Source organism: Neovison vison, chromosome X (assembly GCF_020171115.1).
Source record: "Neovison vison isolate M4711 chromosome X, ASM_NN_V1, whole genome shotgun sequence".
In the NCBI taxonomy this organism is placed as follows: Eukaryota; Metazoa; Chordata; class Mammalia; order Carnivora; family Mustelidae; genus Neogale; species Neogale vison.
Window position 1 is genome coordinate 131,589,413 of NC_058105.1, and position 13,289 is coordinate 131,602,701.

The 13,289-nt window shown below is 63.9% G+C and overlaps 1 protein-coding gene across 1 annotated transcript in view; it reads right to left on the reverse strand.

The window, feature by feature from the left end:
- LOC122896292 (cohesin subunit SA-2-like) overlaps nt 1–13,289 on the reverse strand; it is a 59,929-nt gene that overhangs the window by 36,167 nt on the left and 10,473 nt on the right. Inside the window, exons 3-9 of the mRNA XM_044234338.1 lie at nt 12,520–12,672; nt 11,670–11,769; nt 10,238–10,314; nt 7,100–7,171; nt 6,666–6,734; nt 2,230–2,434; nt 378–529 (exon numbers count right to left, since the gene is read on the reverse strand). Coding sequence (XP_044090273.1) covers nt 378–529; nt 2,230–2,434; nt 6,666–6,734; nt 7,100–7,171; nt 10,238–10,314; nt 11,670–11,769; nt 12,520–12,549 — 705 coding nt within the window. The 5' untranslated portion in view covers nt 12,550–12,672. The remainder of the gene's footprint in view (nt 1–377; nt 530–2,229; nt 2,435–6,665; nt 6,735–7,099; nt 7,172–10,237; nt 10,315–11,669; nt 11,770–12,519; nt 12,673–13,289) is intronic.

The window sequence follows — 13,289 nt, forward strand, 5'->3', positions numbered from 1 at the left end:
CTCCTGGCCACAGCCGCCCCCCGGACCGACTAGAAACCCACAAGCTGTGCGGCAGCCTGGGCTGGGGAGGGCCCCCAACCCAGAGCAAGGGTGCGGGGCTGGGGAGCAACGGGGGCGGAGCCGGGGAACAGGGGGCGGAGCCGGGGAACAACAGGGGCGGAGCCAGGGAACAACGGGGGCGGGCGAAGCCTAGATGCTTCCTACCTCTGTACACCCCCACTGTCCCCACCTGGGCACCCCCCCACCGCTCCCGCACCTGGTGCCTGTGCGGGTCCAGCAGCTCCATGTAGTACTCGGGTCCCCCTCCTCCATCTCTCCCTCCCTCCTCCCGGCACACAGCCCCCTCCACACCCCTGCATCCCCCCACGCTCCCGCACCTGGTGCCTGCGCTGGTCCAGCAGCTCCATGTAGTACTTGTGCCTCCCCTTGAGCTTGGTGATGCTCTCGATCTCGTACAGCCGCTGGGCCGTGCGCCTGCCCGTGCAGATGCCCTGGTTCACGCTGGCCAGCGCCGTCAGCAGCTTCATGGCTGCCAGCAGAGCGGGGCTGTGACCCTGGGGCTGGGACCCCCAGCCGTGAGCCCGTGCTGGGCTCCACCTCCCAGAGGAGGGACCCTTCTGCAGCACTCAGAGGGGATCTGGGGGTAGCTGGGAGGTCCGGGGGCTGGGGGGGGGGCTGCTGCATCCTGCCCCTTGCTGGGTCACGAGTTTGTGTACGGTTACCCCCACACGGTGACCGTGCATGCGGACCCCAGCACACATCTCAGCGTGCCCAGGACGTGGACACACCCCACGACCTTTCCAGTGGCAAGGTCAGGTCTGTGCCCTGCGCGGGCAGAACTCCACCAGGTGGGAAATGGCCTCAGAGGGACACAGGGCCAGGACTACAGCAGGAACCGGGCTTCAGCTGAACAACCCCAGCTCGGCAGGCTGCAAATGCCCAAGGAACCTCGCCGCGACCACGACCGAGACACGTGGCGTCTCAGGACCAGCAGTCCAAGGTCGGAGTTCACGTGCGGGACACCCCCCGCCCCGCTCCGGGGCACGTGGCACCATGCACCCCGTGTCCACTGCAGACCCAGACATGGGAACGAGACCATCGGAGCCACTGTGAGGCTTAGACACCCTGACACACACACGGAAAGAGCCCTAAATCTTCAGGGACCTGTCTGGCACGGGACCAGAGTCCCCGGGGGACACATCCCTCCACAGCCTCCTGTCACAAACTCCGGATTTCTTCGGGGTTCCCAACAGGTCCGTGCAAAGACCCTGACACGCCCTTACAAACGTTTCTGTGCGAGGATCACTCCGCAGACGGCTGCGTCCACGGCCGCTGCACCTCCCCTAAGGAGGCAAAACGCACAGGACTTCTAACCTCGGGCCTCCGAGCAAGTCCCCCAGTCAGCACGGACCGCTCAGCGGCCATTCAGGGAGAAGCTGGCACTGACCGCTTCGCACGTGTTTGGGGGAAAGACACGGCAGGCACTGACACCCAACCAATAACCCGATTTATAGAATTATTCACTTAGAAAACCTAACACTCCTGGTCCAGGAGAAACGGGACATGCCCAGGAGGGCCAGCCCTGGGGTTCTCATGGGGACAGACGGACAAAACATGACCGTGTGGGCTGGCCTGGGGTCTCTCGTAGGGACAGAGGTACAGGACACGCCTGAGGGGCCGGCCCTGGGACTGAAGAGCCCAGCCTCTCTCCAGTGTCAGCCTTGCCCTAGCCTCTGCTGTGGAACATGTACAGGGACAGCTCTGTGCCACTCGCCACCCAGTCCCTCTGTGAAGCACACGTCCCTCCATGGCTTCTCCATCCCCTCCAGCTCCTGGTGATCACCCAGCCAGCAGCCTCTGCCCCCTGCAAGCCAGCACAGGGCAGGCCCGGGTGTGGACACCGGCCCTGGGACAGCAGAAGCCCAGGCTGAGGCCCCTGCCCGTGTTCGTGTCCTGTGGCTCCCGGCCCCGTGTCCCATGGTCCCTTCCCCCACAGTCTGTGCCCCTGGTCCCACAGCCTCTGCCCCCGTGTCTCATCTCCCCTGCCTGCCATGTCTGTGGCCCTAGGGCCCCTGCCCTAGCCCCACAGCCCTTTCCCTGTGTCTCCTGCCCCTGTGGGCCCTGGCCCCATGTCCCCTAAAACCATGTCCTCTGGTCCCTGCCCCCACGGCCCCAGCCTGCCCCGCAAGTCAGCAAAAGCCCGGGCAGGGACCCCGTGCAACGTCTCACCGGCCAGGGAGCTGGTGTGCCGCAGGCTGTACACGGCCGAGTTTGTGAGGCCGCTGAGCATGCCGATCACCGTGTCCATGAGGTGACCGTCACACAGCACCGAGGAGTGCGTCTGGTGCACCAGCAGCTCCGTGAACTCACAGAAGTTCACCCGAAACCTCTTCCAGAAAGGCCCTGGCCCCACGATGGGGTAAAAGTCGCTTTGCTGTGTTCAAGACAAGAACACGGGAAAAGGGGTGAGATGCCGGGCCCGGTCTAGACCCATCCCACCATCACGACCTGGAGCTCTGCTCCCGGACAGGGGACCCTGGGTCATATGACCACACAGTGACCCTGCACTTACAGGAAGTGACAGGTCCACTTGCAGGGTAACCCCCAATCTCCCAGACCCTGCTCCTGGGGGGGGTCACACGTCCAGTCTGACCCAGAGTGACCCCCAATCCCCCAGACCCTGCTCCTGGGGGGTCACACGTCCAGTCTGACCCAGAGTGACCCCCAATCCCCCAGACCCTGCTCCTGGGGGGGTCACACGTCCAGTCTGACCCAGAGTAACCCCCAATCTCCCAGACCCTGCTCCTGGGGGGGTCACACGTCCAGTCTGACCCAGAGTAACCCCCAATCTCCCAGACCCTGCTCCTGGGGGGTCACATGTCCACTCTGACCCAGAGTGACCCCCAATCTCCCAGACCCTGCTCCTGGGGGGGTCACACGTCCACTCTGACCCAGAGTAACCCCCAATCTCCCAGACCCTGCTCCTGGGGGGGGTCACACGTCCACTGTGACCCAGAGTGACCCTCAATCTCCCAGACCCTGCTCCTGGGGGGGGGGTCACACGTCCACTCTGACCCAGAGTAACCCCCAATCTCCCAGACCCTGCTCCTGGGGGGGGTCACACGTCACCTCTGACCCATAGTGACCCCCAATCTCCCAGACCCTGCTCCTGGGGGGGGGTCACACGTCACTCTGACCCAGGCTGACTCCATGTCTCCGAGCTCCAGCCCCGGAGTGGGGGGAGTGGGGGTCGCACGTCCAGTCCGACCCCGGGGGCCCCCACCCCCACTCCCGCACTGGGGGCGCCCATATCTGCAGTCAGCGCCGTGACCCCTGCTCTCCCGGACCCTGCAGCCGGCAGGGCTCAGACTTGCGCACCGACCCGACGACCCACCGCCCTGACACCGGAACCTGGGGTCACACAGCACACCCAGCAGGGTCCCCGCCCCCCCCCCCCCGCTGCTCCGGAGGACCCCCTGGGCGGACCCCCTCGTGTAGGCAGGAGCCCGGTCTCCGGGCGCTCAGGGCAGCCCGGAGGACAGCGGGGGGCAGGCACGCGTCGGACCCTCGCCCCGGCTCCGCCCGGTTCCGGCTCACTCCGGGGCCTGAAACGCTCCCTGCGACGCGGAGGGGCCGACGGGTGCTCCTGGCGGCCTCGCCGCTCCCTGAGCTCCCGGGAAACGCCGGGACGAGCCGGGGAGTCGGGAAGGGAAGAGACCCCGCGGGCTTGCGGGCGCGCTCGCCGCAACCCCCGCCGCCCGTCAGCCCCGCGGCCTCCTTCCCTCGGGGGCCCAGCAGGCCAGTCCCCGGACAGTCCGGCTCCCGCCGCTCTGCGCCTGCGCGGGAAGAGGTGCCTCAGGAGAACCCGGCTTCCGCCTCTCTGCGCAGGCGCGGGAAGGGGTCCCTCAGGAGAACCCCCTCTAGCCTCTCTGCGCCTGCGCGGGAAGGGGTGCCTCAGGAGAACCCGGCTTCCGCCTCTCTGCGCCTGCGCGGGAAGAGGTGCCTCAGGAGAACCCCCTCCAGCCTCTCTACGCCTGCGCGGGAAGGGGTTCCTCAGGAGAACCCGGCTTCCGCCTCTCTGCGCAGGCGCGGGAAGGGGTGCCTCAGAAGAACCCGGCTCCCGCCGCTCTGCGCCTGCGCGGGAAGAGGTGCCTCAGGAGAACCCCCTCCAGCCTCTCTGCGCAGGCGCGGGAAGGGGTCCCTCAGGAGAACCCCCTCTAGCCTCTCTACGCCTGCGCGGGAAGGGGTTCCTCAGGAGAACCCCCTCTAGCCTCTCTGCGCACGCGCGGGAAGGGGTGCCTCAGGAGAACCCCCTCCAGCCTGGCGTCGGTCCTGCATACGGACAGTCTGAGTCACCTGCACAGCCTGCGGGAGACCGCTCGGGTACGGTGAGCCCAGCAGGGAGGCTGAGGCTGGAGGCCAGAACCCAGCAGGGGGATGACGCCAGGTGCCCAGCCTGGAGGTGCCCAGAGGAGGACCGAGGGCCGGACATGCCCCAGCTCTGCGCTCTTCGCGCGCTGCACCGCTGCACGGCGGTCAAGCTCTACCCCCACGTGCGGCCCTGTGCCCCTCCCACGGCCCACATCCGCAACTCCGCAGGGTGTGGGGCTGCGCTCACAGCTCCCTGCCTCGCTCACACTCCCCCGTGCAAGCAGGGACCCGCGAGATGGTGCCCGACTGTGTCCCACACACCGCGCCCTACCACCTGGGCCATCCCCATGCCGGGCCCCCACGCTCCGCACCCCACCTTCCCAGTGCACTGTGGGCACAGCCCTCCTCCTCCGTGCTGGGACCCATGTGCCCCATGCCCCGTACACTTTCCCTCCTACACCTCACTCCCTCTGCGCTAGTCCCCGCCACTGGCTCCCACCATGCTCCCCCAACTTACTGACCCCTCCCCATTTGCTGCGGTGTGAGGGGGAGGGGTGCCCTGCTAGGGACTGGCATCAGACTTGGGGGGGAGGGTGGTTGCTCCAACAAGCCAGCGTACCCCTGCCTCAAAAACCCTGACGCCAGTTCTGCACCTTCAGTCAGTCCCTGAGAGGTGAGGCCAGAGGTCTAAAGGGTTACAAACATGTCCTGAAACTCCCCATTCTGAGGCTAGACCAGGTCACTAACCAGTTACAAACATGTCCTGAAACTCCCCATTCCGAGGCTAGACCAGGTCACTAACTGGTTACAAACATGTCCTGAAACCTCCCATTCTGAGGCTAGACCAGGTCACTAATCAGGTACAAACATGTCCCGAAACCTCCCGCCCCATTCTGAAGCTACACTGGGTCACTAACCAGTTACAAACATGCCCTGAAACCCCCCATTCTGAGGCTAGACCGGGTCACTAATCAGGTACAAACATGTCCCGAAACCTCCCGCCCCATTCTGAAGCTACACTGGGTCACTAACCAGTTACAAACATGTCCTGAAACCCCCCATTCTGAGGCTAGACCGGGTCACTAATCAGGTACAAACATGTCCCGAAACCCCCCCGCCCCGTTCTGAGGCTACACAGGGTCACTAACCAGTTACAAACATGTCTCGACCACCCCCCATTCCGAGGCTAGACCAGGTCACTAACCAGTTACAAACATGTCCCGAAGCCCCCATTCCGAGGCTACACCAGGTCACTAACTAGTTCTGCAAGGTCGGTCCTCACTGCTCAGTCAGTGCCGTTTGTGAGAAAACCTCTGTGCCCTCGTTGTGAAGTGCACGCATCCACTTGACCTCGTCTGCACGCCCAAGAGGGTGAGAAATGAGCGATGGGAGGGGCACCAGGTGGATCTCCAGCCCACAGGACACCTGCCCTTTCTGGGTCACAGGCCAGCCACACGGTGCCCCACAACACCCTTCTCCATCCCGACGCCAATGATCACAAAAGCCCTTACTGCTTGGGTCATATCAACAGTGTCCATGACGACAACACGCACACTACAGCAGAGACTAGACAGAATAGGATCTTGTCTAAATGTGCCAGTGTAGACGGAACACAGGTCTCCATGACACAGTGTAGACAGAATAGGATCTTGTCTAAATGTGCCAGTGTAGACGGAACACAGGTCTCCATGACACAGTGTAGACAGAATAGGATCTTGTCTAAATGTGCCAGTGTAGACGGAACACAGGTCTCCATGACACAGTGTAGACACAATAGGATCTTGTCTAAATGTGCCAGTGTAGACGGAACACAGGTCTCCATGACACAGTGTAGACAGAACACGATCAGGTGTAGATGTGCCAGGGCAGACAGCACACAGGTCTCCACGATGCCGTACGGACAGAACACAGGGCTCCAAGGGCTCCACAGACAACACTGTCAGGTCTAAACATCCCCATGTAGGCAGAGCATGTGTGAGATGTAAATGTGCCAGTGTAGACAGAAGAGTCAACTTCAGTAACACTGAGCAGAAAGAACACTGTCCAGTCTAGATATGTCAGTGTAGACAGAACATGCTCTGGTCTAAATGTCCCAGTGTAGACAAAACACTCTGCTCTACATGTGTCAGTGTAGACAGAACACATTAGGACTCCATGGCACAGTATAGATAAAACATGATCACGCCTACATGTGCCAGTGCAGACAGAAAATTCAGTTCCCGTAACACAGGCTAGAAGGAACACTGTCAGGTCTAAATGTCCCAGTGTAGACAGAAGTCACTGGATGAACTCACTTCTGCAGGACAGGTCAGGCCTACAGGTCCCGCGGTGCAGAGCCCGGTGCTCTCATCTGAAGCAGCACGCTGTGGGACCCAAGTGCCCCCAGCGTGGACTGAGTGCTCAAGTCCTATCCTGCTGTGGACAAGACCGGGAAGCTCTACCACACTCAGTGTGGACAGAACGGGGTCGGGTCTGGTCAAGCCCCGCCTCACTGCAGGCTGGACATGGTAAGGTCTGCCCGCCCGGTACCGGCAGAACCCTGTCCCCAGGGCCAGCTCAGTGCGGCTCTCGTGGGAGCCGGGCATGTGGCCGCAGCCCCTTGGTGGTGATCAAGACGCCCACCCGGTGCTGAGAACGGCCCAGGAACTAACCGGGGCTTCGCCGGCCTCCGGCGGGCTGGGAAACCACACAGAACTACCCCACGCGTAAACTCCGGAATGCGTGTTACCAGTTTCTCGGGCCACATGATGGTCAGGATCCAGGGGTACGCCAGAAACTTCTTGTAATACAGCCCGGTCTCCTGCAGGGACAGACGAGACGTGCCAGTGAAGTCCCTCGTCCCCAGATCCGCAGCGGCTCCCGGCAGGACAGGCTGTGTGGCACGGGGCACCGGAGCCGGTCCACCTCCCCTGGCGGATCCCAGAGGCCGAGGCCCGGGGGGGGTGCCGGGGGGGTGGGGGGGATGGTTCCGAGCAGCCAACAGCAGGAAGGGTCTATCCCTACAGAAACAATCCACGGACGCCTCTACGTCCATGCCCTCGTGGGGGCGCAGACGGACTCTCTGTGGCCCTCGGCCCCTTGGTGGACTCAAATGACACTTGAGCATGCACCGTGTCATCTCTAGAGGCCGGGACGGGGAGACGCCACGGCACAGACACCCCAGTCCGCACAGAGGACTTGGGAGCATCGGAGCCTCTCACGCTCCGCGGGCACGGCTCCCTACGGCCAGTGCCATGGCCGTGAATGTCACCCCACCCGCGGTGGGCCCTGCACTCTGTAGCATTTCTCTACGTGTCCAGGGGTCGGCAAAGCCCCCGGTGCTGCTCCTGAGGTGGGGGAGACTGAACGGGACCCCGATCTGGCAATGGGGGCTCTCCGAGGAAAGAGGCCCAACGGAGTCCGCCGTGCTGAGTGATCCCCAGGAAGGAGCTAAGTTCAGGGACACTGAGGCCAGAAGCAAAGGAGGGGCGTCCTCCTCCACTACGGGCCTGGGCTCTCCCACATACTGAACGTGCGGGCTTCCAGAGAGCTCTGGGACAGACAGCTAAGTGGCCCGTGGCGTCCTTAGCTGGACCCTGCATGGGACAGAAACAGAACGTGAAGGACATTGCTGAGGCAGGCATGGTCCTATGTGCAGACCCCACACGGACGCTGTCCTCTGGCAGCTCGGAGTGCCCGAGAGAGGACAGCACCACGGTCACACGGGCGTGCTCACTGTCACACACCAGACACAGCCAGGGCCCGGGTCAGTCTGCAGGCCCCTTGCAAGTGACTGTGGACACACACAGATGGGCAGACACACGTGTACACATGCACGGACCGGCACACACATGCCCACGTGCACAGGCACAAGGCCCTTGCTCACTCAGGTGCAGAGTATACACGCGTGGGCGTGCGAAGCAGAGACCGACGTGCGTGCTTGGGGGGGTAATTGCAGACGACACACGCGTGCACGCACGCACTCGCTCACGTGCCGTGCATAGACGTGTGCAAACACAGCACAGAGGCACACGTACATGCGTGTGGAAAGGGGAAGGGAGTGCATACACGCGCAATCGCTCACTCGTGAGTACTCTATACACATGTGTGCAAGGACAGCATTGAAGCACACGCGTGTCCATGGGGGATAAGAGAGCGCACACGCATGTAATCACCCACTCACATGCACCACATACACACTCATGCACGGCCGAGGCACACGCACATGCATGGGGCGTAAGAGAAAGACAGCGCCCACGTGCATCGGCTCGCCCACATGGACCACGCACACGCGGGTGCAGGCACAGCACAGAGGCACACGTGCAGGCATGGGCACCGTGAAGCCGGGAGAGCATTGGTGGCTGAACACGGGTGCAGTTTCTGTGTTCCTCCCCTTTCCTAGCTTGGACGTTGTTACAAATCAAGTTGGAGGAAAAGTCACTGTTCACGGACTTGATTCCCAAGACTTTCTGGAGACACTTTCTAAGTGTTTGAGGCTGTGAGACATTCTGTAGGAATTACGTCTGTTTGCTGAAAGGGTGAGTCCGTCAGCAAAGTACGGGCCACACACACCGTGGCCGAGGACGCAGCCTTGAAGAGGAAGGACGTGCTGCACCCGGGACGTGGCTGGGCCTGGAGGACATCAGCCGGACCCAGAAGGACCAGCCCTGCCTGATTCCACATACACGGGGTCCCTAGAGGAGCCCCATCCACACAGACAGACAGTAGATGGTGGGCCTCGGGCTGGGGGACGCGGATGGGGAGTCAGGGTCTGATGAGGGCAGAGCTTCGTGCCGGGCAGATGGAAAGTTCCGGAGCCGATGGTGGGGATGGTCGCAACAGCGTGAATGCACTCGGTGGCCTGAGCTGTGCGCTCGGGAGGACCGAGACAGCAAACTGTAAGCTGGGGCCCTTTACCACATGCAAACAACGTCGGAAACCAGAGAAAACCGCCTTTCCGGGCAGCGAGGCGTGAGCTCCCCGGCAGCCTGGGGACTGGACCGTGCCCACGAGCAGGAGACTGGCCGAACGGACGCGGCCTTGACACGGACGGGGTGCGGGCCCACAGCCTGACACACACGTGCGAGGCCGTGAGAGCACGTGGCGTCCCCGCACGAAGCAGAACGAGCACACACTCGGACCCTTGGTCACACGCAAACGGGGGCCACGTGCGGTTGGACCCAGAGACACACGCGTCCACGGCCACACACACCGAGCCCGAAACGCACCGGAACGCCGTCCGAAGCAGAACGGGGACGTGAGCCACGCACACACACGCGAAGGAACGTGCCACAGCCACGCACGGACGTTGACTTGATGGGAATCACGTGCACACACACTGTTCCCGAAATCGTGTGTGCCCGGGGCAGAAGAGCCGCACGGACGCCGCCCGAGCACGGTGCCTCCCGGGCCCGGAGCTGGAAGCCGGCCGAGGGCGACGGGCCTGCGCAGGACCCTGCGTGCACCAGAGCCCGAGCACGGGAACGCGGTGAGCACCGAGTTCGGGGCCGCAGGCCTCCCACCGCGGGGAGGAGGTCAGGACGGGCACAGGCCGTGTGTGGGCACCCGCCAGCCTCGCTCTGTGTCTTCCCTTCCACGGCGGCCACCGGAGTACCGTTTTATAGCCACATTTGGCCGTGCAGGACAGACAGTCCCACCTTTGATTCAGGTTCATGGGTTTCTTTATAAAGAAACGTGGTCCTGCCCGCGAAGCCCTGGGCAGCCTCTCCTCGCGGGGAAGCAGAGGAGGACGGCTTCTGGCCGGGAGATGGAGACGCCTCAGCTCGTGCACCCCCCAGCCTGACTGCAAACCCACGTGCCTGGGGGGGGGGGTCCAGGGCACCAACCTCGGGCCCCAGGCTCCCAGAGTGCGCGGAACCCGACCCACCTGGTCAAACTTCTCTGTCATTTTGTGCACCACGTTCTTGCCTTCGTTGCTCTGGTACAACTCAGCCGTCACCATCCCTGCGAGAGGAAGAAGGAAACGCGCTTCAAGCCACCCCTGCTTGTCCCAGGGCACGCCACCTCGTCCCCGAGAGGACGGAAAAGCCGCTGAACGCAGCCTTGGCGGCTGGGGTCCGCGGGCACCGTGCCCTTCCCGTCTGTCGCCACGGGGCTTCCGTGACGCACCCTCAGGGTGCCCGGCTGGACACCACTGGACCTTCTCCGGAGGCAGGTCCTGTCCCCACAGATTCTGCGTCAGGGTCCAGAGGGACGGGAGGCCCCGGCCGTTTGCTGGTGCGGACGGCTGACGGACAAGGACACAGTACGCCAGACTCCCTCACGGTATGGACCTCTGTGGTGCACACACATGCCATGGCGCCGGTCGCCTCAGCCTCCACCCCCCACACGTGGGCGGTCCCCTCTCATTTCCGCGGCCCCAGCACGGAGGCCCCGCCCACCTGCGGACGTGCCGTTCTGGACATTTCGGGCACAGCCCGCGTGGCCCCAGGCATCTGCAGGTCTCCCGAGCACCGGGAGGCTCACGTGCAGGCGTGTGGCCGCGGGGTTGGCGCTTCCCGCTGCAATCCTCACGCTCTGAGAGTTTCGTCACCCCCTGCACATAGCTGGGGGAGCGCTGAGCCGTTCACGGGCGCCAGGCAGGAGACACGGAACTGCCACGGACCGCAGTGTGGTCCTCTGGCAAAGCCCACCCACACCGACCCCCAACTGGGAAGCAGCTGAGCCTCCCGGGCAGGGACCGTCCTGCCTCTTCCCAAGCCTGGGGCTCCGGGCGTCCCTAGGCTGGGGGCCACGTCCCCCCATCTGTGCCTCCGTCCTCACGTGGCTTCTCCTCTGTGTCTGTCCCTCCTCTTTTTTTCTGAGACTTTATGTATTTATCTCAGAGACACAGTGAGCAGGAGCAGGAGCGGCAAAAGGAAAGGCCGGGCGTGTCCGGCAGACGCCCGCTGAGCGCGGAGCCTGACTCGCGGCGTGATCCCGGAACCCAGAGATCATGACCTGAGCCGGACACGAGCTCCAGAGGCTTAAGAGACTGAACCCCTCAGGCCCCGTGTCCCTGGTCTTTCAAGGTCCGAGTCTCCCAGGACTAGGGTCACCCGAAGGACCACCTTACTGCTCACGCCTACAAAGGTCCTTCTCTACGAGGTCGCATCCTGAGGTCCTGGGGCCAGCACGGGGACGGATCTCTTCCTGGCCAGTCAGCCTGTGCTCTGAGGTCACAGCGCTCGAGAGGCAAGTCTCCTACCTAAAAAGTCTCTGGAAAAGCCCGGCCGCCCAGTCTCTCTTACAACCCGGCGTGGACGGCACGGGCAGGCCCCGCGGGGTGACGCCCGCGCGCGTCCAGGAGCCCGGCTCACCTTCACAGCCACAGCACTGCACAAAGAAGCTGATGAGGTCCAGCAAGGCCAGCTCCCGGTCCTCCTTGTAGGACTGCACCCACTCCTCCACGGCCGTCTGCTGGGGCGAAAGCCAGAGGGGAGCACCCGTGTGACGAGGGCTGTGGACCGGCCAGTGGGAGGACACGTGACATCCTGCGTCGGACCCCGCGGGGAGCACTTGTGTGCAAGCCTGCGTGTGAGCAGGTGTGTGTGACGGGCGGTGCTGAGCCCTCGTCCGGGTCTACGTGTGAGACGAGACGCGCGAGCCCATGTCTGTGTGTGATGAGGTGCGCGGGGGGCGTCTGTGCGCGTTTGTGTACGTGTGTGTGCGAGCAGGCGCGTGGGGCGGGCCGCGGTGTGTGTTCCATCAGGCGTAGGACGGGCAGCGGTGACCACGTGTGTGACGGGAAGCCATGCACGTGTGTGTGATGGTACGTGACAGGCAGCGGGAAGTACGTGTGATTGCGTGTGTGACAGGCAGCGGGAAGTACGTGTGATTGCGTGTGTGACAGGCAGCGGTGTGTGTGTGTCATCAGGTCTGCGGACGGGCACCGGTGAGCGTGTGTGCGGTCAGCTGCGGACGGGCAGCAGAGAGCTCTCGAGGAAGCGTACACGCATGTCTGATCGCACACGTGACGGGCACGCACCTGCAGTGGGCATACGGGACAGCTGGACGGTGGGCAGGACAAGGCCGCGGTGGGTACAGCCGTGACTCTGCCGGGACACCTGGCCCCTGGCCGCCGTGTGGCCGTGCAGAAGCCACAACAGGAGGGCCTCGTCTGCCGCCCACCATGCCCGCCCTGCCACAGCCCCCCTCCGCGGACAGTACCTGCACAGAGTTCTTCCCCAGGGCGACCATCTCAAACAGGGTCACCTCTGTGGCGATGGCCACTTTCTTCCTGCGGTGCTTCCGAGGCGGCCGCCCTCGCCGGCGGGGGCCAGGTCCGCTGGCATCCTGGCTCCCCGAGGGCGCTCCCTGTGCCTAAAACCAAAGGAGGCCGTGACGGGGCTGCACCCCGCCCCGGAAGCCCGAGAGCTGGGCAAGGACGTGGCCCTGGGCCGGTACACGGGGCGCTGTCCAGTCCAACACGGTTGACGGGAACGGGGGCCACACAGGAGAGACCCCATGGCACACCTGCGCGTGCCCCTCCCCCACCACGTCTTCATGGCCTTCGTATCCAACAGACCTGGGCTCCAGAGGGCCTCCCCTGCTCCAGCCAGAAGCCGTCCCTGCTGCCCTGAGACAATGGGCGGGGAGCTGGGCTTCCTACTGGAAGGGGGGCCCCCGGAAGGAAGAGCAGGGGACAGACCTTCCACCCCAGGCAGGAGGCCTCAATGCCACGGCGCAGGGAGGGGACACGGAGCCCGATGCAAGGAGATGGGTGTCGTGTCTGTGGACGGCGAGGGGACGCCGTGTCTGTGGACAGGGAGGGGACGGAGGATGCCGTGTCTCAGGACAGAGATGATGCGGTGTCCCAGGATGGGGCGGGAGACACGGTGTCTCAGGACGGGGACGGGACACCAGGTCTCAGGACGGGGATGGCATGGGGGGTCTCTGGACCGGGAGGGGGGTAGGGGGACGACACAGTATCCGAGAAC